Raw genomic sequence first — 25,723 nt, 5'->3', positions numbered from 1 at the left:
CATCCTGCTCCTGGACTGGGCCTGACCCCTGGGATCTCCCACAGGCAGGTGACTGGGTAGGGGCAGATGGTCTCTCCAGGGGTCTCAGGGACTCCTTCCACCAGGGGCAGTAAGGAAAGACCTTCACATTGAGGGGAGGCTGGGAAAGACAGCACCAGGTCAGTGGGGCCCTTCACTCACCCCCTGCCCCCTCACCGACCAGCCTCAGGGTCTCTTCCTGATGGACCCGGCCCAACTGTGCAGGGGATGTGTGGAGACAGCCCTTCATGTGGTCCCACCATCAGCCCTGGGTCCATCTCCACATGGATGAGAACATGAACCTCAAATACCAGCCTGTGAATGGTCCAGCTTGTGGACATACTTGGCTTAGCCCACAGTGAGTTTTTTAAAGGTTTTGTATCAGCAATACGTAAAATTCAGGAGATTTCACATAAATACCTAGGCTTCTGGAGTCTCTGGAAGACCAGGGGTCAGCACTGGGATCGGCACCTGAGCCTGCACTAGGGCAGCTCCATCTGCCCCTAGGCTCTCTGGTTGGGCCCTCTCTGGGGCTTCACCCACTTCCAGTCCCTGCCTGGATCCCAGACCATTGCCAGCTGAGACTGAAACCAGAGACTGCTCTACCAAAGGCTGGGCCAGGCCCTGAGGCCCAAGCTCACCCACCATCTCTGCCCAAAAGGAGCTCCCATTGGGGCTGCTGACAACACAGACACCCAGCCCCTGTGGTCTGTGGCAGCTAGGACCCAGCCCACAGGGGGGAAGCCGCCTGACTCGCTGAACCAGGGAGGATTTGGATGGATGGGGGATGGGAGAAATGGTACAGTGGGGGGTGCCAAGGGTCAAGGTGTGACGGTGGATGGGGCCAGGCCTGCAAGTGAGACCAGGATGGGCGGGGCCAGTCAGCGGTACCTTCACAGTGCTTGCCATCAGCAGCCAGCCGGAACCCCGAGGCGCAGGAGCAGCGGTAAGAACCAGGCGTGTTCTCACAGGTGTGCTGGCACACGCGGCCCGGGGAGGCCCAGCACTCGTTTATGTCTGCAGGTGGGCAGGCAGGCAGGTGGGCAGCATCAGGCCTCCCTCCACCCTCAGGCACCTCCCCAGGCCATGGAGGAAACTGGGTGGGGAGAGGAAACCAGGAAAAAAGACAAGGAGGGACCCAGACAGGGCAGACAGAGGCAAAGAGACAGAGAAGGAGAAAGACAGAGAGGGACAGACAGAGACTGAGAGAAGCAGGGATAGCAGATAGCCAGAGCAAAGAGGGAACAGTCAGCATAGCACACAAAGGATAGGAGAGGTGGCCAAGCCCACAGACAGGCCTAGGGGTGCCTGGAAAGGAACCCAAAGGGGTGGCCTTGGGCAGGTGGGCACCACTCAGGCAATGGGTACCAGCAGTCACCCAGCCCAGAGGTGGGGAGGTGGAGAGGAACAGCAGGTGCGGCCCCCAGCCCCACATACCAATGCAGGTCCGGCCGAAGGCATCGCGCTGGAAGCCAGCTTTGCAGTCGCAGCGATAGGAACCGGGGAGGTTGTGGCACACCTGGCCATTGCTGCAGCGGTGTACACCTGTCTCACACTCGTTCACATCTGCAGGGGGGGGTGGGCTCGTTGAGGCCCAGGGTTCCCCCTCTGCACGGCCCCCCGTGGGCACTGGGGAATCTGAGCAGGCCCGGCAGGCCACAAGGGGTGGAGGCCAGCCTTACCCACACACTTGGTGCCGTCCTCACTGGCGTGGTAGCCGCGCCCGCAGAGCAGGGGGTTCCTCTGGCACGTGTAGGAACCCACCGTGTTGATGCAGCTGAAGCCCGGCTTACAGGGCTCAGACAGCGACGTGCACTCGTTGATGTCTGTGGAGGTGGGTGAGGATGATGTCACTTCCCTGTTCCAGTACCTGGGCCCAGGGCCATGTGCCAGGCAGCCAGGGTAGCCAGGCCCTGTTCAAAGCTGCTAGGCCAGACTGTCCCACTCCGTCTCCCCCTGACCCAAAGGGCTCAGTTTCCTGGGACCCTAAGCACCCGCAGGTGAAGTCCTACATGCTTCTCACATCTGCCCTTGATGCAGACGCTAGAATGAAATCGCAGCGAATGTCTAAGATAACTACAACACGGTGTGCCTCTGCTCTCCAGTCTCCAAAAGCCGTGTCTTACCCAGAACTGAATCCAAACACCTCACCCCAGCGTATAGGGCCCTGCTGACCTGTGCAACCTCCTCCTACCCCCGCCCCCACACCCTTTACTTCAGTCCCACTGGGCCCCTCACCATCTCCAATGCCCACACAGTCCCACTGCAGGCCCTTTGCAAATGCTGTTCCCCACTTTCCTGGCACAGACAGCCCATCCTATTTTCATGGCTGGCTCCATCACTGGTCCCGGCCAAATGTTCTGCTCACTGAGGTCCTCTCGGACCAGGTAGGAGTCTCCTCTTGAAGTTTTTATCCCTGACTTGTTTTATTATTTATCAAAGTACCTGTGAATAACTGCTACTTTCATAAATGTGTTTGCTTATTTAGCCCTCCCAAACGCCTTGTCAAATTGGGGTAGTGCCCCCAACATTTCAAACCCTGGCACTCAGTAGGCACTCAGTAGGAAATGCTGTTAATGACTGAATCACTGACGAGCTGTCTGGAGTCAGGCAGACCTCGCCACCTTGCCCTAAGCCCGGCTGGGCGGGTGGTCCCAGGGCTGACCATGGGAACCCTTAGAGGTTTTCTGCATCCGGGGACACCAACAGGTCACACGGTGAGCAGCGTTAGAGAGGTGCCTCGGGGAGAGCTCTAGCTCCCAGACTTGTGAGGTGACCTCCATCGAGTCTTGAGAAAGCTTTCTGACACAGCAGCTCCCCTCCTGCACCTCAGTTCATCCCTACAACAGGAGCACAATCTCATATGTGGTTATTGTGAGGAAAGTAGTGTCCTGGTCCATGGTACACCGCAGGCCACCTGGCCCACACCTGCCTTCCCAGGGCTGTTCACATTCCTGATGGCTCCTACTTGAAGCCCAGCCTGTCCTGCAGGGGGCGCTGGTGCCCGCCTCTGCGCAGGCCAGGGCCTCCTGCCTCCTGGTTTTCTGGAAGAGGCTGAAGTGGGGCAGGGAGGGTGGGGGATCTCAGACCCACTTGGGAACCACAGCTAGACCCCCATGTGTCAAACTGCAAGTCTCAACCCATTAGCAGAGCATGAAATCGGTCTAGAAGTGCTCAACTCACAAGTTGTGAAAACAGAAAATTTGTGTGTATCACATGCAGTCAGGGTAAGGTTGTCTTGTGAAATTTGTGTTCTAGTTGTGTGTGTGTATGTACCAGGTCGTAATATAACATATAAATTTCATACCGTTGGTTCTGATTAAAAAAAAATTAAACACATTCATTAAGTCAACCCCACAGATGGGTAAACCGAAGCCCCCAAGAAAACAAAGAGCCCCAAGAGATGCCTCATTTCTTCCCCCTATTAGTCCAGCTCAGGGCCTGGCACAGAGGGTCAGCCAAGGTCAGACGGCTCATGCCAGTTGCATGGAAGAGCACTGAGGCTGGGTGAGGCACAGCACAGCAGGCTATGGTCTCTGAAGCCCTCAGAGAACCCCACTGCCCTCTTGCAGATCCCACTCACCCACACAGTTGCCCTCGGGGTCCTGCAGGAAGCCCACCATGCAGCGCTGCCGAGCCTGGCAGTAGAAGGAGCCCTTGGTGTTCTGGCACGTGAAGCCCGCCTGGCAGTTGTGCGTGCCCAGTGCACACTCGTCCACATCTGTATACAGAGGCCAACGTTAGGGGTGGCCCTCTGCCCCTTATACCCCAGCATCCTGGTCACAGCAACGCAGCACATCCCCGACCTCAGGCCACCGTGATAACCAAGTTCTTCAGCACTGGGGAAGCTGAGGGAGCAACATTGCCTAACGTGACAAAATAACACGAGCACACCTCTGGAGCCTTCCCCCTGTACCAGCCACTGTTCTAAGCACTCCTCGATGTGTTTAATTAATTCTCACAGCAACCTGGGAAGTAGGTACTATGACTATGCCCATCTTACAAAGGGGGAAACTGAGGCACGACTAGGGCACATTGGGTGGGATTAGAACCCAGGCAGCCTGGCTCCAGAGGCTGTGCTCTAACTGCTGCCCACTCTGCCCAGGAGTAGGCAGGAAGGGCAACAAGTGCTTAAACCCAAGGTCCTTGGTCAACGATCCTTGGGAGGTGGCGCTGACAGCAGGAAGTCCTGGGGCTTCCGATGATGGAGCTGCCAGACCTGGGATCAAGTCACTGCTCCCCCACCTGCTGTGCAGCCAAAAAAGTTGCTGGACTATTTAGCCTGTGCCAGGGGCCCGCTGCTGCGGAGCACCTTCACTGGAATTCTCCACGCAGGCCATCAAGAGGGCTGCTCATATCTGCGCCACACTCTACAGTTTACAAAGCACAGGCCCCATGCTGCCCCTCATGGGTCCTACACAACAGAGGTCATCAAGCCTTTGACACATGAGGAAACTGAGGCACAGAGCAGGACAGCAGCACACAGAGAATAAGAGGCCTAGCTTGGATTTCCTCAGCTTTGATGGCTCCCAGGCCAACATTTGCTAGTCTGGCATTCATCTGTCCATTTTTCTTTCCCTCCATCTAACACCTCTCCTGGTTTCCAAGGCTTCTACCACTTCCCATAGCAGTCCGAACTCTGTGAGGCCCTGTGCTGGGTTCCACGCACCCAGAGATGAACCAGGCAGGCAGTGGGCTAGGGTGCACCCAAGGAGATGGTGCCCTTCCCAGGTGTTGGGAAGGTGACAGGGATCTCAGAGGGGCAAGCTGGCCCTGGATCTGCCATGTACACCCATACCGAGGGCCAGGGGCTCACCTCCCTCCCATGTCCCCCCTCCTGGCTCCCAGCCTAACCTTTAGGCCGCTCCTCACGCCTGGCATTCTCCAGGGCTCAGAACAATGAAGCACTTCTACAAGGCTCACTTCCTCGGTGGCATTCCTCTGGACTTAAGTTTAAAAAACTGCTTCCACCACATGTGGATTAGAACCATCCGGCTCCTGTGACCAGGCCTGCCAACTCATTGTCTCCTTCAACACCCGCCCCATGCTCTGCTCCACCCTGAGACTTCCTTTCTGCTTCTGACCATGCCAACACTGTCTCCTTGCCCTGCCCAAGGGCCTTTGGGCTTGCTGCTCCCTCTGCCCGGAACACCCTTCCCAAGTCTCATCATTCACGTGCCCCCTTCAACATCACCTCCACAATGGGGCCTTCTCCTCCCCACACCTAAAACAGCACCCAGCCCACAGCCACACTCTATCACCATGCCATGTGCTTGGCGACAGTCCATCTCTCCCTTTGGGAGATAAACAGGAGGTCAGAGACAAGGACCACCACACCCCGCACTGTCTCCCTGTCACCCAGGACCCTGCCAGGACATAAAAGAAGCTCAAGAAGTATTTGTTGAATTGGCTGAATAAAAAATCCCCTCTCTTTTTTGAGGGCAAGAATTTCCTAGTAAAAGAGGAGGAAGTGATTCTTCAAGGGGGCTCCACTCCTACGTATAATCAGGAAAACTGAGGCATGGCGAGGGGAATAACCAGCACTGCCCAGCAAGTATCACAATGCCAAGACCAGAGCCTTGGCTTCCCCCCCCCGCCACACACACCTCCACCTGGGCAGGAACGCTGTGGCAACTCTCCAGAAGGGACAAGGCTCTTAGCAAGTGAGGGTGGAGGGAGGGAGGCCAGCAGCTGAGCGTCTCACCTGTGCATTCGCCATCCGTGAGGGTGTAGCCCGACTCACAGGTGAGGGCCTTGTAGCAGTGGAAGGAGCCCAGCGTGTTCACGCAGTGCTCGCCCCGGCTGCACGTGTGCAGAGCAGTCACGCATTCGTTGATGTCTGCGGGAGAGGGGGGCTGTCAGGGGCACCACAGGCAGCCAGGAGGGAGGGAGAACCAGGCCCTGCCGTCCAGGTGCTCCCCAACCAGAGAGCTACATGAGGCCAATGCCGCTTATCTATCCATCCATTCCTTCAACAAATATTTATTGAGCACCCGCTAAGTGCCAAGCACTGCTCTTGGCACTGGGGATACCGTGTGAGTAAGACAGCCCTCGTGGAGCTGACATTCAGGGAGGAGACACAATGAAGAGATAAATACGGAAACATGTAGTATGGAAGGTAGTCACAGGTTCCACGTGAAAAAACGGGGCAGGACCAAGGAAACGAGAAGGGCTGAGGCAGGGGTGCAGCATGGTCAGGGAGGGCTCAGACAAGATGACAGTGGAGCAAGGGTTTGAAAGGCAGGCCAAGAGGCTGTTCTGGGCAGAGGGAACAGTCAGTGCAAGGGCCCTGAGGAGAGAACCTGCAGGGTACAGAGGACACAGAGGGGGGCAAGTGTGGCGGGAGAAAAGAGAAGATGAGTCAGAGAGCTGAGGGCTGCCTTTGACCCTGAGGACAGTGGAACCAAGGGAGGGGCCAGGGAGAAGGGACGTGATCTGACTTATCTGTTAACAGGGTCCCCAGCTGCACTGGAGGACAGTCTCCAGGTGAAGGTGGAGGCAAGGAGGCAGGCCTGTAAGGAGGATCAGAGTAGTCCAGGCAGGGGAGCGCTGCGGCTCAGACCGCCACCCATGGAGGTGAGCGGATGTGGTCAGACTCTGGAAATACTCTGAATGTGGAACCGGCAGCGTCCACCAAAGGATGAGAGGAAGGTGTGAGCCTGAATAGCTGGACGAGGGGGCGCCATCTACCGGTATGGGGCAGGCTGGGGGCAGCAGGCGAACAGGGCAGATCCGAGCCCTGTGGCCACGGTGTTTGAGAGGTGCCCAGTGGAAAGGTCCAGAGGGGGCTGGAGACCCAAGTCTGCGGCCCAGAAGGCTCTGGCTAGAGATGTTAATTTGCGGTCAGCATATGGGTGGTAAAAGGCCCAGCGTGGTTGTGGTCACTGGGGGAGAGGGCGTATGGAGAAGAGGCCGAGGACCAACTTCTGGGACACTCCTGGAACAGGCTGTGGGGAGGGGAGAAGCCAGCAAAGGAGAGAGGGAAGGAGCACTGGGGAAGAGGAAAGCCAGAGAGTTCACCAAGTCAAAACTCACCCCCTGCTGTCTGGCCCACTTACATAAGTGAAATATCAGAACAGGCAAATGCAGAGAGACAGAAGGTGGGGTAGTGGCTGCCAAGAGGAGCAAGGAACGGGGAGTTATGGCTTCAGGGGTACACAGTTTCTGTGTTGGGTAAGGAAAAAGTTATGGAAAGAAATAGAGGTAATGGTTACATACATGGAGAATATGATTAATGCCAGTTGATTTACACTTAAGAATGGTTAAAACGGCAAGTGTTACGTTATATATTTTACCACCATAAAAAAACAAGAAAAACCTCTCCTCCAGGCAGGTGCTAAGGATACATGGACATGCCCAGTTGCTCCTTCTCAGAGCACCATCTGGCGGGGGGAGGGGCACATCACTCATTCACTGGACACACAGCCCCCGCCTCTGAGGGGCTGCTAGGCTCATCCGCTGAGGTAGGGTGAGGTTGCTGGGGTGAAAGACACTGTCCCCAAGGGCACAGGGCAGAGAGCCAAACACTTGGAGTCCTGGACAGACCAGGTGGAGAGGGAGGGGCAGGCTGTTAGGAAGGAGGCCCTCCCAAACCTCAGGTGAACCAACTGAACACATGAGGCAGCCAAGGGTGGTGGGGGACAGAGAAAGTGGTTTCCAAGGAAGGCTTGGCTGGGCATGATGAAGACTTCTGATATATAGACCACTGGGTTAATAAGGAGACACTCCCAGGGTCCCAGAAATGCCGTGGGAAGAACCACAAGGATAAATTACAGTGCCGCCATTAGCTGAGGCTCATGAAGGAGTGGGCAGCTCCAAATTACATATGAGGAAATGAGGTCTTCCATGTGGTAGCAGCAAGAGTAGAACCCAGAGTACCAGGCCCAGAGCCCCCACTGGGGGCGTGCCCTTCCCCATCACCCAGGCTCTGGACCAACTAGGGCTGCTACCCTCCATCCCCTCACAGGCCAGCCCATCTGCATGGTTTCCCAGGGGCCAGGACAGTCCTCAAAGTGCAGGGCACAAAAGGCAAATGGCAAAGCCCCAGGGAGTCCCCAGCAGTGGTCACACATCTGTTAGAGGACCTCTCCATTCAGCCCCACTCAATACTGACCCACTTCAGCTTACACACCTCTAGTGATGGGGAGCTCACTCCCTCTGCAGACTGCCTCAGTATCACACATTTGTTGAATCATAGAGATGCCAAACACCAGCAAGTACTTTACATGGATTAATTCATTTAATCTTCACAATGACCCTCTGAGGTGAGAGCTATCACCATCCTATTTCACAGATATGGAAACTGAAGCTCAGAGTGGTTAACTGACTTGTTTAAGGTCTTACAACTAGAAAGTGACCAAGCCAGGACACAGAGAGGCTTCAGCAGTGCACCAGCCTCTCCATCTGGTTGACAAACATGTGGAGTGAACAAATGAACCGCAGACACCAACAGATGCTTGTGGATGAAGAAGTGACGGAGGGAATGAGGAGCAGGTTCTAATGGGTGATAAGTGAGCATGACAATGGACGCACTGAAAATTTGTGCAGGATGAACAGAAGGAGAGAACTGAGGGGATGGGACTGAGGGCTAATAAATTTTGCTGAATGGAATGTACCTTGGCTCTTTGAATGCAGAATCCATTTACCAGGTGCCCAGGGACCCCTTTCAACATGAGGAAGGCAAGTTGGGGAGATGGGGACCTCAAGAAGCAAAGGGAAGCATCCCCTTGACATGGCAAGAGGGAAGCATGTCCTAGGCAGTGGTTCAGCCTTCCCAGACACACACACAGGTATGCTTCAAACAGAAGGAGGCTGCCCAGTCCTGCAAGCAGATGGGGAGGGCACATGTTGTGCTAGTGGCCAGAGGCCAAGGGCAAACATGTGTGTAGCCAGTGCTATGGGCCCGTCTGCCCTGCGGCAGAGGGCGAGCAGAGGACACATTCAGGCTGGGCATAGTCCACAAGCAGAGGAGAGGCCCGGGGCCCCAGCCAGCATGCCCTGAACCCACCCTGCCCTGCCCCCACCTCCAAACCCTTGCTCAAGCTGTTCCTGCCATCCTGGTGTCCTTCCCACTGCCCAAGTCTGTCTATCCTTGGAGACTGGTGCAAATGCTACCTTCTCCAGGAGGCATGTCCGATTCCACAGCTGGAATTACTCTCCCTTTGCCTGTGTCTCTGCTATAGCGATGACCACAGTCTGCCCCGAGTCCCTGCTACTTTGGGTCTATCTCTTCGGGACCTGGAACTCTAGGAGGACAGAGGACAGGGCTTATGTTTCCTCTGTAAACATCACACCCGCCCAGCCATGTAGGAAGTTCAAGTCCCTGCTCCTCAGGCCCACAGTCCTCCAGGCACACAAGTGTCAACAGATGGGAGGGGGAATCCTTACCGAGTCCTGACCAAGCCAGGCCCAGGTTGGAAGCTGACACGAGCCTCACCCAGGCCTCTTGGGCCTCACGGCCTGGCCAGCAGCATCACCCCCCATGAGAGGGGAAAAAAATGGAGACTCAGAGAGAAGAGCCAACTTCTCAAGGTCACACAGCAAAGAGACACCAACCTGGAGTACACAGGCAGGCCTGTCGGACCCTAGCATCTGTCCACTCGCCTCTGGCTCTGGATGCATCTAGGTAATCTGAGCGGCTGACATAACATGCTCACTGAGTCCCAGATGCCTTGCTCACTGCACACACACCACATAACCTCAGAATCACATCCAAACAGGGGATCTTTGCCCCCACTTACAGATGACGAAACCATCTGCCCAAAGCCACAGAGCTACTAAGGGGCGGAGCCCAACTGTGGAGCCCAGGCGTCACATATACTATCCTGCTGCGCAATAGCCTGACCCCTCATTTACTGCGGCCCAGCCAGGGTCAAGGGCCCAGCCAGGCCACACATCCAGCTGAGCTGTCTGGTTCCAGGCACGTTCCTGGGGAAAGCAGTCTCCAGGAGAGCCGAGGCACAAGCGGGAAAGGACACCAGGACATGGAAGACATGACACGGAACGCAGGGATGTCGCTGTGCTGAGAGCTCATATGCAAAGGGCCAGGCCCTTTAGCATGTGGCTACAGAGTGGCATGGCTTGCACGGTGCAGAGCAGAGGGCCGTGATGGTGGGCAGCAGGCAGGCGCTCTCGCTTACCCACGCACTTCCTGTGCGCATTGAGGATAAAGCCCTCCGCACACAGCACTGTGTGGTTGACACAGTAGAAGGATCCCAGGGTGTTCACACAGAACTGCTGCCGGCTACAATCGTGAGCACCCAGCAGGCACTCGTCTTGGTCTAGCATCAGCCACAGAAGGAAAAACAGAAGGGCCGTTAGAGGGGCGTGGCCTGCCACGGAGCATCCAGTAACAGGTAGGGAAACCGAGGCCTGGAGAGGGAGAGGGCCCTGCCAGGGTCTCCCAGCCCATCATCAGGAGAGCTGGGCCTTGGAACCAAGTCTGAGTTTGTAGAGTCAAGAGATCTCGGAGCTTCGACGCACTGCTCACACTGGGTAGGTGGCGAGGAGGGACTCAGAGAGGGTAGACAACCTGCCCAATGCCACGCAGCCAGACAGGACCAGAGGCAGTCCCCTACCCAGTCTCCAGACACACCCCACCTCCATGGGCAGCGAAAGAAACCAGGCAGTGGAGGGATGCAAACTCAAGTGCTTCGGGGGCCAGGCTAGCGACAGAAAGGGGAAGAGAAGCTGCGGAGTCTGGGCTCTGTCCAAAGGAGGACCGGCATGTGGGTCCCCGGGGCCAGATTTTGTAAAGTTTCAAGGGAAATCTAGAATCTGGAATTACAAAAAAAGTTTTTGAGCTTTTCAGGGTTGGCAATGCATTTGAATATTTTATATCTGGCAGACGAAGCAGGACTCCTCTGCAGGCCAGACTGTGTCCTCAGAATGCCAGTCTGTAGCCTCCGGCGTGGACACCGCCATTTTTCTTGCAAGTGGCCCCTCAAGGAGAAAATGGAGGCCTGGGGAAGCATGGGCACAGGCCAGCCGCACAGCCAGCAGGAAAAGGGCTGTGCCAAGCCCAGGGCCCCATGCCTTGAAAGGGCCATGCCCACTGAGGACCACTGCTTGGCTGGGTCCGGTGAGAAGAACTCATAGCTTCAGGGCAACCTTCTGGTAGACAGGCCCCAAGAAATGGGGGACAAAGCCCAGAGGGCACAGCACAACCTGGGCCTAAGCTCTGCCCCCATGCCATCTGAGAGAAAGGACAGCTAGGTCGCCACCACGCTGCATGCCCCTGGGCAAGTTTCCCACCTCTGTGGGTACAAGGAGGGTGTTTATCCATATCAGAACACCAGTCTCAGTCAAGTGGCTGACACAAGATATTGGCTACTGGCAGGAGATGAGTGTTTTTCGGGACAGACTTGCCCTGCTTAGCTGTGGATATGCAGCGGGGTCACATCTCCTGGGCTGACCCAAAGCCTTCCCTGGACCCTCTGTGCCTGCTCAGCCCCTAGACATGAGGAGTAAAGTTCCTCTTAGGCTGGTCCTTGAGGCATCATTCTCTGTGGGAACCAACGCTGCTGAGTGCTGGTATCAACCCAAGGCCATATCTTACAGCAGGGAGGTCCCAGCCTATGGGTGCCACCAAGACCAGACCATACCCACTCCCCAGCTCCTGGGCAGGTCACCAGGTAGAAGGGGTGTGCTTCTCAAACCTCTCCAGGGCCCGAGTGGGAGAGGCAACTCATCGTTACCAATTCCATCTTCACCTTCCTCATTTTAGTAAGGGACAAGCACATGCCATCTGGCTAGATGATCTTCTCCCCCAGCCACCCTCCACTCCCAGTCAGGTGCAAATGCGGTAATGAACACCACTTCAGGGTCCTGCAGCTCAAGTAACAGAGCTTCCCTCCTTCTCTTTCCCCACCCACAGCTGGAACATGGACAAGTGGTTGCAAACCAACTTTGACCATGCAGATGGGGTGACACTCAAGGAAAGGGCTAGTTAGAGAATGGGCCGTGAACTCACAGCATTAGCAACATCTGGGATCCTATCAGAGATGCAGACTCCTGGGCCCCGCCCACCAGACCTCCTGAATCAGAACTTCTGGGGTGTGGCTTAGGAACCTGCATTTCTAAGGAGGTCTCACGTGACTCTGACACCTGTGAAGTCTGAGACCACTGTTCTAGGAATTGGCAGCACAGCCATGTACAGGGAACCTAGATCCTGGACACCCCCCTGCACTGCCCACACACCTCTGCCAGGTCACCTGGGTGGGAAGTTACTGCTGTCCTGTTCAAGCTGCTAGACCTGGTGCTCTCATGGCAGAAGCCAAACCTGTTTCCTAACTAACACGGCAAGTAAGTGCTAGACCTCCACCACCCCATCCTCACTCAGCACTCCCACCCTAGGCCAACTCAGGCTCACAGGCAGAAGGTGACCCCAGGGCACTCACCTTCACAGGACACACCATCGGCCATGATGGCGTAGCCAGGAAAGCAGGAGCACATGGCTGTGTCCCCAACGATGCTGCACACCTGCTTGCAGGGCCCGTTGTCTGGAAGGAAGCGGCACAGGAATCAAAGAGCTCCAGGCTGTGGCCTTGCCCGCACTGCTCATCACCCCAGCTACAGCCGTCAGCCGTGGGTCAGAGGCAGGCACAGAGGCCCAGCGAGTGGAGATGCTCCTTTTGACAACTTGCTGTGGAGCCCATGTGCCAGGCCTCATCCAGGTCTGTGACAATGCTCTTGACTCTCCCTAGAGGACCCCACGACTCAGATCCCAAACCTCTCCCTCGAGTTACAATAAAGACAGTGAGGAGGAGACGGAAGAGAGAAGACAGAGGAGGAAGAGAAAGCAAGCAGAGATGAGGGGAAAGAAGGAGGGAAACGGAATGAGGGAGTAGAGCAACAAGAGAACTTTCTGTGCATTCCTGAATGCATTTCCCTCAGTCCTGCAAGCACAGCTTGTACTGTCTCACCCTTACAGTACCTGAGAAGCAGGGGCCCTCGTTCAGGAAGGACAAGCACCGGACTAGAGCACACGTCAGTCTGCACTGAGCCCCTGCCACAGGTGGCTCCTCACCCAGCCTCAGATGGTCAAGCCCAACCAGCCCCCAAAGCAGAAGCACCCAACTTTGGCAGGAGGCCATCTTGCACCCTCCCAGGCCCAAGAGCTCCCACCTGCCAGCAGCCCAGACCACCTAAGTCCCTATTGGGGAATACCATCCCCTCTGCTTACCTTTGCAGGTGTTGGGTTGTGGTACAGGTAGTGGGATCACGTTGGGGGCTGCTGGGGATGATGGTGGCCTTGGTGCAGACTCTGGCGCAGCCTCCGGCTTTGGGGGGTCACGATCTGTGACAGGCAGACAGACAGAAGAGTGGAGAAGGGAATGTCTCATCTCTTCATCAGGCTCAGGCACTAATGCATGAAGCCCTGCTCAAGCCCTGGGCACTCGATAGAGATCACTTCACTTAATCCTCCCCATTCTACACGAGAAACTGAGGTTCCGAAATGTGCCTCAGGCCAGGAAACACCTCATAGCTATTCAGGGCTAAGTGAGGAGGAGGCCTCCATAACATCAGGAGGAAGGAGGCAAGGAAGAAGAAAGGGGAAGGGAGGAGAGTTTCTAGACATTCGGCAGGGAGACAGCCCTTTGGGACCAGGGGCTGGGGCAGGACTCAGGCTCCTGTTGGTACTGACCCCACAGGCCCAATGCTGGGGACACAGCCTGGGTTTAGCTCTGAGGCCCTCTGGGGTCCCATCCCTGAGCTCGAATCCAGGGTGGGGGCTGAGGTCTCTGTCTGCAGGACCTCCCCCATCCTCACAGCTGGGGGCACTGGCTTCTACAATTTCACCATGTCAGATGGCAAGGGTGAAGTGTCCTGCAGTCCTCCTTCTTGTCTTGACCCTGCTGTTGCTGTTCTCCCAGGAATGCTGTGCTCCACTGGCAAGACAGCCCCCGACCCTCCTTGCCCCAGCTGCCCAGGAAACCAGGTGGGTGGGCCTGTACCTGGACGGCAGGTGCGGCCATCGTCCTGCAGTGAGAAGCCAGGGAAGCAGGCACAGGTGTAGGAGCCCACGGTGTTGATGCAGAGGTGCTGGCACAGCTCCCCCGGGAGGAGCAGGCACTCATCCTGGTCATCGCCCGGCAGGCTGTTGGGCAACTCGGCCTCCGTGCCCAGTGACAGGGCCTCCCGGGCCCCCACCTCTGCCTCTGAAACTGGGGTGGGGTCAGCACTCATGACGTAGGAACAGGTCAGCCTGAGCTGGTAGCCAAGACCATGGACCACCCCAAAATCAGTACAGGTCCTCATTAGAACCTTCTGTGTGCCCAGCAGAGACAATGTGGGTAAGGGTTAGTGAGATGGACAGAAGGACAGGCGGATGTATGGACAGATGGACAGACGGGTGGATGGGTGAGTAGGTAGGTGGATGGATAAATGAAGGAATGTACGAACAAATGAACACATGAATGAATGAGAAAACTCCAGCAATGAGAGCAAACCCATCAGAGCCAGGATCCAACCTTCAGCATCTTAAACCTCCTGCAACGTTACGGGCCAGGCTCAGAACAGCCCTTGGGAAGCACCTGCACCTGAGTGACATCAGGGAGGACATTCCCTATCAAGAAGGGCCCCCCAAATCTGGATTCCAGCAGGTAAGGCCTTGACCCTGACTCAGGCCTTCCCTCACTGTCACCTGAGCAGCTCTCAGTTTCTGTGCCTCTGTGCTCTAGGTTGAATCCCGCCACCTGGGGTTGTAGTGAGGAGCAGGTGAGATAAGGAGAGATGGCCTGGGACTGAGCCGCTTTGGGAAGCTCTTCATATTACAGCCATGGGAAAGACATGGGGTCAGGACTTTAGGTGAACGCCCATGGCCCCTCTAAGGCTCTGCATTGGCCTGGCACCTCAGCCCTCCCCACCAGACCCCTGGGCAGAGACCTGAGCAAGCTGTTGCATGAAGTCACATCTGAGGAACGTGTTTCATATTGAGAGTGTTTACGTTAAGCTCCAGCCCACTCAGCCCTGGCCTGGAGCCTGCAGGCAGGGCCGTAGTGGCCGGCATCCACCCGTGTCGAGACCCAGCATCACAGGCGGGCAGCAGACAGATGTGGGTCCGGAGCTCCTTGGCCCAGCTGAGGGCTGAACAGCAACCCTAGGGTTCAGGCTCAGATCATCCTCACGAGCATAATCCTCACAATGGCCCAGAGAGGGGAAACCGAGGCTTGGAGGAGCAAAGTGATCTGTACAAGGTCATCTGAGCAGGACTCAAATAAACCCAGGTCTGTCGGATGCCGCTGCCTGCATCCAATGAGGCCCAGGTCACCTACCAGCTTTTTACAGGAGGACAGCAGCACATGTCTCTGGTTCTGGACCCTGCCGGCCCTGGTGCCCACCTGCTACACACCCTCTTGAGAGTTCCTCCCTAACTTCATCTTGAACCACTCTTCTAGGTCCTCACCTGGCCTTCACACCAGTACTCCAACAGTCCTTTCAGAGCCAACCCCAGCAAGTGGACTTAGCCTCCAATCCTGTGTTGGCCAGGAGAGGCTGCCTGGTCCCTCTGTCTTGGTTAGTTCACCCTGATGGCCTGGTCCAACCTCCACAGGCCTGCCCCTGCCCCACCCTGCTGGGCCTACCACAACATCCAGGAAACACTGTACCCTGAGGGGTGAGCCTCTCTCCTAGGAGCCCCTCAACCCTGCAGCCTGTGAACAATGAGCATCTCACTCCCATGTACAGAGTCCCAACATGCTGCATCATAGTGACAGAGATTGGGATTGATTCCGGCCAGGGCTGACTGGGGTCGGGGTCAAGTCCAGGGCAGCAGGAAGCCCAGGGGCAGGAGTGGGAGTTGTCAGAGCCAAGGCATCCAGTCCTGGCTGTGGCAAGACTGGCAATGTGGCTAGGGCAAGGCCTTGGCCCTCTCTGGGCCTCTGCTTACCCCTCTGGCCCGCTGAAACATGACAGTAACAATGGCGGGGCTTCTTCGCATGCCAACAATCTGCCAGGCACTGTCTTCAGCTCCTGACAAGCATCACATCATTTATTCTCGGACAGATGACAAGGTATAGCAGCATCCCATCAGACAGAGGCAATAACTAGGCTCAGAGCAGGGGCACAACTTGCCCAAGGTTAAGCAGTGGGCCTGGGATTGCTTCTAGGTTGGCCTGACACCAGAAGCCATGAGTTCAACCTCAGTACTAGGACTGCCTCTACAGTTTTAATTCCCAACCCAGGAAGGGCCCAGGATATGCCCACGGGGGCCCCAGATGGTCCACAGGGATGGAGGAAAAAAAGGCTGGTGGTTCCAGAACCTCCCTGGTCAGTCAAGGTTGAACATGTGGACACTGCAAAGGAAGCCATCCAGGACTTTAACAGCACCCAGCCCATGGCTGCAAGGCCGGCTGCAGCAAGGATGCCTGCTGACTTGCTGGGACACCCTGGTCAGGCTCCCACAGGCCCCAACCCCACAGGTAGAAAGAAGGCTAAGGGCCACAAGTCCAGAAGACAGCCCTGGCAGTCTGGCTAGCATGACAGAGGCTGGACATGACAGCTGGACAGTGACCACAAGCACAGGGAAGGTGGGGAGAGAGGAGCCACCAGGGACGCTGACTCTAGGCCAGGCACAAACACAGGCTCCAGCTCACATGGGCACCTGGAGGCTCACTAGGACTCTAGGCTCCTGCACATACTGCCTAGAGCTGCTCAGGGATGGGCTCTGGCAGGGCACAGGACTGAAGGGCACAGGCTTGGTAGCCCTCAAAGGGCTCTACGGGTGGTGAAGGAGTGGCTAACAAATAAACCCATTATCCGTTCATTCAATCATTTGTTAGTGTCTATTCTGGACTAAGCACAAGGCCCAGCACTGAGAATGCAGAGCTACAAGACAATTCTGGCCTGAAGGGGCTGATTAGGCAAGTGGGGAAAACATTAGTGCGTTCTCTGGGCCTGATTATGTATTGTGCGCTGGGGACACAGGAATAGCATAGGTGAGAGGGATGGAGGAAGCAAGGGTAAGTGATGGAATGGGTGACTGAAAGGCTTGCTGGCTGGCTGGAGGGTGAACACATGAGCAGATATAGATGAAGGATGGAGGGAGGGAAGGAGGGAGGAATGGACGGGTGGATGGATGGGTGGGTGGACAGGTGGACAGGCGGGCGGATGGGTGGGTGGGTGAGATGAAGAGATGAGGGGATGAGGAGCTGAATGGGAAACTGAATGGATGGATGGGTAGGGGGACAAGTGGAAGACGGATGAGATGGATGGATGGGTAAAAGGATGGATTGGTGACTCCGTGGACTGATGATGAGGAAGATGTATGGACCTGTAGGTAGATGAATAAATGGGAGGGTAGGTGTAGGTGGATGGATAGGTGGGTGAACAGATAGATGAGCGGATGGGGGATGAACGGGGGAAGGAAGATGGTTATATGGACAGATAAATGGATGAAAAGGAAGATGTATGGGTGTGTAGGTAGAAAAAGTGATCAGAGAGTGGGTGAGTGGATAGTGGAAAGTAGAAGGGTGATGGGTGGTAGGTAATTAGTGGTTAGATGGGTGGATTGGTGAATAGAAAATTGAAAGATCACCATCTCAGAAATAACAGGAGAGTCCACAGTCAGAGGCCAAAGAAGAACCCTATCTAGAAGGGAACTTGTATCTCAAGCCACAGATGACAGCGGAGCCAGGCTCCCACGGAAGGCCAGAGGGCACCCAGCCTTGGCTGAAAGCCCTAACAGTTCTGCCCCCCTCATCCAACTGCCTGTACTCCCTGGCCCAGGGGGCAGCACGTACCTCTCTGTGGTATGGCTGCGGGCTCTGGAGGCCTGCGGACCTCAGGCACGATGAGGGGTTCTTCGCCCTCACAGCAGGAGAGCATGACGTGGTTGCAGGGGTAGCCCAGGTTGGGGTTGGACTGGCACAACTGGCCCTCGCCCTGTACGCGAAGTCCCAAGCCACAGCAGTCACAGCATTGCTGGAGGGAGAGGTTCAGCCATTACTACCCACTCACCACTTCCTGGTATCTGGTCACACTGGACCCTCGGAGCCCTCCTGCCTGTCTTCTCAATGGCCTATGAGCCTGTGTGATCACTCAGGGTCCCCAGGTATAGCCTAGGGCCAAGCTCAGGGGACAGGCTGGTAAGTGGGATGGAATTAATCTGTGTCTTGTCTCTTCTGCCTGTGTCTTCACATCCCAGTTCCCAACTAGGGCTAGCACAGAAAAGGGCTAACAAGTTTTTTCTGCAATAATAAAGAGCCTCCTGAGGAAAACCTACAAATTACTCCCCAGCTATATCCATTATCCCCTCATCTTTACTAACAGCACCCCAATTCTATCCAGGTCAGCTAAAAGACAGCATTTGCCAGTGTCCCTGGCAGTTAGATATGGAAGTCAATGGGTAGAGCTTTCAGAACAGCTTTTTAACTGGGGCTGACTCAACCTGTAGGTATATCCCTCCTGCACTCCCTCTTCCTCAGGAACACTTATGTGATGGCTGGAGCTCCAGCAGCCATAATGGACCATGAAGTAACTTTGAAGACAGAAGCTACAAGCTAAACACGACTGAGAAGAAAAATAAAAGAAGTTCAGGTCCCTGAAAATGTCATTTAGATTCACCCCACCCCAGACTGCCTAGTTCCAAAAATAAATCCTTTGTTTAAATTACTGTGGTAGATTGATTGCAATTAAGAGCCCAATTATTCACTATTCTCTGTGTCCACTGTCTTTGCAATTGATATTGTCGTATGCACTGCTGCATCCCCAAAGCCTAGAACAGGGCCTGGCACACACTGGTACTCAATGAATACTTCTTGAATTAACTGATCAGTAATTAACAATTGATGGAATTTTCTACGCAGATGATGAGTCCTCCCCTCACCACCTGGTGTGAGCATTACTTCCACTGAGTAGTCCAAGCCCTCGGCCCTCAAGGGCCTTCAGGTCCAGCCCAGCCTTGCTCCCCCATCTCAGGCTATGAACACCCGGGTCCAGCTTGCCTTATACAGGGAGATGCCACAGGTGTCGTTGTCCTCAGCCCCACAGGCCTCGCCCTCCTTGGCCCCCAGGACACCAGCCATGCAGGTCTTCTCCTTTAAGTAGGAGATGCAGCAGTGCTTCTGAGCTGTCCTGCAACAGAGGGTGTGCTCAGCCCCACGCGAGTGCCCACCTGCACAGGACACCAGCATACCCCCAGTGACCTGCTCCAGGGGGGCTACAGGCTCCACTGCACAGAGAGGAAGCTGAGGCTCCAAGAAAGGAAGTCCCCTCCCCAAGGTTACACAGTGAGTAGTCACCAGTGCTGGTGGGTGGGGCATTGGCAGAAGCCGGCAAATCCTGCCGAGCCAGGTGGGTTTCATGTCTCAGCTCAGCAAAGAAGACTCGGGCTTGAGTCCTGTCGGACACAGTACAGTGTGACCATAATCAGTGAGGAAGAAAGGTTGGCACAGAGCCCCCCACAGGGCTAAGAAGGACATGGAAAATCAACCCCAAAAAGGGCTGGGGCAGCACAACCTCCAGGGCCCTGGCCCCTGCCTCCCAGTCTCTGTGGAGCTGCCCTGGGCCTCAGGAGTCAGAACCAGGACCCCAAGGCAGGGGAGGGTCCCAGGAAGCCCGTTTCAGCCCCACTGAGGAAAAGCAGCTCCCAGCGAGGGCTGTGCAGGGATGGAACCAGTGTCCATGAAGGGGTGAGCTTCTCATCACAGGAGGGATGCATGCGTGCAACAGGGCTGCTGTTTTGGGTTGAATTGTGCCCCCTCCCACCAAAAAAAAAAAATGGTGTTCAAGTACTCAACCCTGGTACCTAGTTAACATGAGGGCTCTAATCAATATGACTGATGTCCTTACAAAAAAGAAGAGACACAGAGATCGACAGACAGAGGGGAGAGTGCTCTGTGACAACAGAAACAGAGATTGGAGTGATGCAGCCACAAGCCAAGAAATACCTGGGCTACCAGAAGTTGGGAGAGAGAGACAAAGAAGGATCTTCCCCTAGGGCTTCAGAGAGAATATGGCCCCGCTGCCACCCTGAATTCAAACTTCTGGCCTCCAAAACTGTGAGAGAATAAATTTCTATCGTTGTTAGCCACCCAGCTTGAGGTAGTTTGTTACTAGGAAACAGAGACAGCTGCTTAGATCAAAGCCCCAGCGGTCTGGATGGTGCATGCTTTCGCCACCAAGTAGCCTCAAATTATGGGACAGCAGAAGATAGAGGAAAGGGACAAGTCAGAATTAAAACTTTTTCTAAAGAAGGCAGAGTGGGCTGGAAGTTAGGAAACATGGGATCTAGTCCTGGCCATGCTGCCAACTAATTAGCTATTTGGGTTTGGGTCAATCATGTCACCTCTTGGAACCCCGTCTTCCTGGTCTGGTAATATAAGTAGGTTGGAAAGATGGTGTCCCTGGAGAAAAGAGGGTACATGGCTGACAAGCTCTTCTCTGGGATCTAGCAGGCAGAGGCCATGCGTATAAATGATGGCTTTGCTGACAACTTCAGAGCCAGAGGGATACTCAGCACAGGCAACAGAGCAGGGCGGTAGGAGGTCTGCCTTTTGGAGGTCCAGGCGAAACGTGGAGAAAGGGCAGAGGACCTTCGGCTCAAAGCTAAGGAAAGGAAGCCAGCATGGGCCAAGCACCTGCACAGCAGCAACCACAGAGTGTGGTGGGAGAAGTACCGAAGTGTTCCTAGGCAGGAACAGTCCCCTTTCAACCTTGCTCTAAACTGTACCCCCCTGTGATAGTGCCCGGTAGGCTGGCTACTAACTCATGTGGTTCGTTTATTTTTGGGCTCAGTCTTCGGCTAGCCAGATGACCCACAGCAGCCACATCCAAGTTCCCTTTTGCTCCTGGAGGGAGGCACAGCAGGGGCTGAAGTCCAAGGCCAGCAGGGATCTGGAGGGTCCCACCTACCTGCAGACATCACCCTCCGCGCCACTCTCAGGGATGTCCATGCATTCGTCATTATCGATGGCCCACTGCTGCCCAGCTGCACAGCATGTCTCAATCAGGTCCTTGGTGGAGACTGGGGGTGACAATACAGGACAGAGTCACCACCCTGAACAGGGTGTGGTTTCAAGGAGTCTACTGTCACTGAGTGCAGGAGATACTGCTGGGGCCCATCCAGGTCTCCTTTACTGGGCAGGGACTTACCCCGCTCTCTCTCCCTCCCCCCTTGCCATGCACCTTGGCTGCTTACAGCTCATAACTGTAGCCCTCTTTAGAAAATCGCCTGGGGGGCCCAGTCCACCCATGGGGGGTGGCCAGGCGGGGAGTACAGTCAGTAGGTGATTCACATGGGGGTGCTGAAGCCTAGCCACTTGTCTCAAAGTGCTATCACACTCCAGAGCTCCCCGTGGGCTCAGGCTGAGGCTGGACTGAGTGAGGCTGACCCAGCTTCGTCCAGCTCCTCCCCTGCTCCACCCTGACAGGACTTCCCAAATGAACACACACACAAGAATCCCCATCTCAGGCTCTGCGTCTAGGGACTCACTGAGACGGGGCAAGAGATAAGAACACACAACAATAATAATAATGAGGGAGGTTTAAAACTCACTGGGAAAGCTAACGGGAATATATTTGTGACTAGTGACAGGCAGGAATATCAGGGGAAGGTAGATCTTCTTAAAACTCAAAGGCATAGACCGGAGGTTAAAAAACAGATGAGTTTGACTACTTCAAAATTAAAGTTTTCTGTATGGCAAAGAACTCCATGGACATGACTGCTGACAGATTGGGAGACACTTCTGGAATGCCTAAAAACTGACGAGGAATTATCGCTATTTAGAAAATACAATAAACTCCTGAACACTAACAAGAAAAAGATCCATCCCAAAGTACGATAGGCAAAGAATATGAACTGACACCTGATGGAAGAAATCCAAAAGGCATACAGAAAGGTACTCAAACTCATCTTTTCAGAAAAAAAATTCAAACCAATTAAATTAAAGACAAATTAGCACAACAATAAAATATCGCTTTACACCAATTAAATTGGAAAACATTAGATAGTGGGATAAATGCTGAGCCCAGCTGGAATGTTTGGGCCGGGGGTGAGAGCAGAGAAGGGAGCAGCCAGTCTGGAGGGTGATCTGGCACGACTTACATAGTCAAGTACGTGCATTACGGAGGACCCCACAGGTCCCGCCTGGGTGCAGATCCCAGGGAAAGGCCCACAGGCCCATGTAGTCAAAGGCACGAGGGTGCCCATTTCTGTGTTATTTGTGGAAGCTGTCTGGAGGCAGCCTGGAGGCAGCCTGGGTGTCCCTTACTGGGGGAAGGAGTGGGTGAGATTTGGGGATGCCCTCCACGGAGGGTTCTGCAGCTGTCAGAAACAACAGACCAGATGTGCACGCAGCAACATGAAGCTGGACACATGCACACCGCAATGTGCGGCAACACAGCGCTGAGGAGAGAAGGAAACCACACAAGATCCACCAGGCAAATTAAAAACAGTGTGCACAAAAGAACAGTGTACCTCTTCCAAGGACACGTAAGAACAAACAAAAATACAGGTTAAACAGAAACTTGGCTCGGGGTCGGGGAGATAGGGATAGGAACAAGAATCCAGGAAGAGGCATAGGGGAAGGGGTTACAGGGGATAAAATGCATAGAGAAAGTCTTGCAAAGGCCGTGATAAGGTGCCAGGACACGAGGAGCATAACCAACCCAAACATTTGCCCCTGAGGTCTGGAAATGAATTACATTCATAAATAAAGAACACATGAAGCTCCTCTAGAATACCCACATAAATGCTCAGGGCAACAGGGTGTAGTGGGAACATTTTGGAGCCAGACAGGCCTGGGTCCACACCTCAGTGCAATTCTTCACAGCCATGTGAGCATGAGTGGGTCGTTTCTCCCTACAGACTCAGCGTCCTTCCTGGTTAGGAGGATTTATCACGCAATCCATGTAACTCTGCAGGGCTGAGAGTCAGATGAGCCAAGGGGTGTCAGGGGCCTGCAGGGCTCTAGCAACAGAGAGCTGCTAAATACCCTCAGCTTCCTCTGTTCGTGGACTTGGCAAGTCATTGAACTGTTCTCAGTTTCAATCGCCCCTTCTGTAAGACACAGAAGATAAGCTTCAGTAACAACCTGAGGGCTGTTCTGAGGCACCAGGAAGAACGAAAAGAATTCTTGATAACTGGTATCTACCAGAAACAAGTAGCAAACATCACACTCAACAGTAAACATGAGACACATCCCCACTGAAGTCAGAAAGATGACAAAAATGCCCACTGGCACTGCTACTGTTTAGCCACCACCCCCGACCCCCCGCCCTGTCCTAGAGACACTAGCAATCGCAATAAAAGATGGAAAAGGGGGCAATAGAAATATTAGAAAACAGTCATTATTTCAGGTGTTACAGCTTCATCCTCCTAGAAAATCCAAAGGAATCAAAATTAGCAAGTATTGAAATTAATAATAATAATAAATTTAACATGGTGGCCAAAAATAAAATCAACATAATAAAACTAGTGGTTTTCCTATACAATAGCAACAATTAAACAGAAAAGATAGTAGAAAAAAATCCTACTCAAAGCAAAGAAGTCTAGAAATCTATAGTAAACATGCCACTTCTACATGAAGAAAAGTTTTTAACTTGTCTAATGGATATAAGGAGCCCTGGTGGCAAAGAGGTTAAGAGCTCAGCTGCTAACCAAAAGATAAGCAGTTCGAATCTACCAGGTGCTCCTTAGAAACCCTATGGGCAGTTCTACTCTGTCCTATAGGATTGCTATGGGTTGGAATCAACTTGACGGCAACAGGTTTTTAGTGGATATGATAGTAGACATGAATAGAAATACATATCATGTATCTGGATGAGAATATCCAGTACCTCAAAGAAGTCAATTCTATACTTAATCTATAACTTTAATGTAATCTCAATCAAAATCCCAACACGATTTGTCAAACCGATTCTAAAATTCATTTAGAAAAAGGAAATGCTGAAGAGTGCCCAAGAAAATGTATTTAAAAGAAGAACAAGGAAGGTGGGCCTTTATCTACTAGATATAAACATACTATAAAGTTCTAAGAATTAAAGAGACAAGGAGACCAATCGAACAGAACAGAGTTCAGAAACAGAACTATGTACGTATGGGAATTTAGTATACGATAATTCAAACTCAGGAGGGAAAGGATGGACTATTTAATACACGATACTGGGAAACTGGTTATTCGTTTGGAAAAAAAAAGAGTCCTACCTCCTACCATACACGAAAATAAATTCCAGATGGATTAGCTGAACCTTAAAAACAAATCTAATTTGGAAAGCGATAGCAAGAACAGTTGTACAACTTGAAGAATGTAATCAATGTCACCGAATAGTACATGAAGCAATTGTTAAGGTGGTGTGTTTTGTTATGTATATTTTCATGACGATTTAAAAATATATATATAAAGGTAGTACTAGAAGAAAATAACTTTATAAAGAGAGACTTCTTCAGAAATAAAGTCCGCAATCATAGAGGAAAACCTTAACACAGTTGACTATATCAAAATGTGAAATATCTGTATGGTAAAAGGCACCACACCCAGCCACCAAAACTAAAGTTAGCCCCGCCCCATTACTCTCTTATCACATCACTTCTTAAAATCTCCTCATAGCACTTATCACTCTGTGAAATCCTTCTGTTTATTTACAGGTTTACTTTTTGGGTTTTCTGTTTCCTTCTTTGTAATGTCAGCTCCAAGAAGGTAAGGGTCTCATCTATCAACCATGCCTGGCACATGGTGGGTGTTCAGTGAGTAAGTGTTGAATGAATCACGGAGACACCAGGCAGCTGAGGACCGCTGCACCCAAGGGCAGGATCAGTACTCACTCTCTGAAAGTAACACGGCAGAGACAGACCTGGCCCGGGGCTTGGTCTCTGTGCCAGGCAGAGCCCAGCCTCCGTCTGCCTGGATGCCACACAGCCAGAACACGAGTCTCTGTGGTGACTGAGAGTGAGGCCCCAGGCCGTGGTTAACTCTCCTCACGTTCTGGAATACTCCCAGTGATGAGGAGTTCACTCCACCCGGGCCGCTTGCCCATTCTTTGCACAGCTCACACTCAGAACGTTCCTTCTTTTACTGGACTGAACTCTGTTTTTCTAAGCCCTCTGCAAGACTGCCTTACAGAGATCTGGAGTGTGTGACAGGTCGCTGGGTCTTAGCCAGAAGAAATGAGATAGGTGCCTATCGGGACAATAGTAATAGCTGAAACGCACTGTGAGCCAGATGCAGGTCCAAGCACTTTAATCCTTACAAGCATAAATTATGAGTGAGTACTGTTACTATTCCTATTTCACAGATGAGGTAGGGGATCAGAAGTACAAGCCCCGATTTCCCCTCTTCCCTTCCCCACCCCAGGCTTCAGTTTCCCCATGTCTGTAGCACGAGTGACTTGATACAGCTGATCCTGAAGTCCATTCTGTGACTCTAACCATTGCCAGCCTGAGTGGTGGCCCAGCTTCCATGGGAATGGTGTTCTCTTCCTGCCCGTCTTGATCACATGCCAGGTTTCAGCCTATGCTTGGCAGAATTCCCACCATTCTCTCCTGGCCTTTTCCACCCCAGCTTCCCTTCTTTTCAGACAAAGGAACTTAGGGGCCATGATCCCATAGGCTGGGAGGGCCACCTACTCTAAGCAGGAGGGGGAATTTACGCCGGGGCCAAGTGTGGCATTGTCTGGCACTGTTCAAAATGTGGGAGGCAGGGCTAAGCAAAGCCAACAAGATGTGTGCCCCTCATCTCTTCATCCAGGGCCCCATTCCCCGCCCCAC

The 25,723-nt window shown here is 53.7% G+C and overlaps 1 protein-coding gene across 1 annotated transcript in view; it reads right to left on the bottom strand.

Annotated features, from left to right (window-relative positions):
• Positions 1 to 25,723, bottom strand: part of FBLN2 (fibulin 2) — a 70,545-nt gene that overhangs the window by 12,114 nt on the left and 32,708 nt on the right. Inside the window, exons 2-12 of the mRNA XM_064274815.1 lie at positions 20,872 to 20,983; positions 18,963 to 19,092; positions 17,760 to 17,940; positions 13,974 to 14,183; positions 13,202 to 13,315; positions 12,417 to 12,518; positions 5,723 to 5,857; positions 3,602 to 3,739; positions 1,701 to 1,844; positions 1,456 to 1,584; positions 910 to 1,035 (exon numbers count right to left, since the gene is read on the bottom strand). Of these exons, the coding sequence (XP_064130885.1) occupies positions 910 to 1,035; positions 1,456 to 1,584; positions 1,701 to 1,844; positions 3,602 to 3,739; positions 5,723 to 5,857; positions 12,417 to 12,518; positions 13,202 to 13,315; positions 13,974 to 14,183; positions 17,760 to 17,940; positions 18,963 to 19,092; positions 20,872 to 20,983 (1,521 nt within the window). The remainder of the gene's footprint in view (positions 1 to 909; positions 1,036 to 1,455; positions 1,585 to 1,700; positions 1,845 to 3,601; positions 3,740 to 5,722; positions 5,858 to 12,416; positions 12,519 to 13,201; positions 13,316 to 13,973; positions 14,184 to 17,759; positions 17,941 to 18,962; positions 19,093 to 20,871; positions 20,984 to 25,723) is intronic.

This window comes from Loxodonta africana, chromosome 22 (assembly GCF_030014295.1).
Source record: "Loxodonta africana isolate mLoxAfr1 chromosome 22, mLoxAfr1.hap2, whole genome shotgun sequence".
NCBI classification, from domain to species: Eukaryota; Metazoa; Chordata; class Mammalia; order Proboscidea; family Elephantidae; genus Loxodonta; species Loxodonta africana.
Note: the sequence above shows the minus strand (reverse complement) of the source record. Positions and strands in the feature narration are given on the sequence as shown.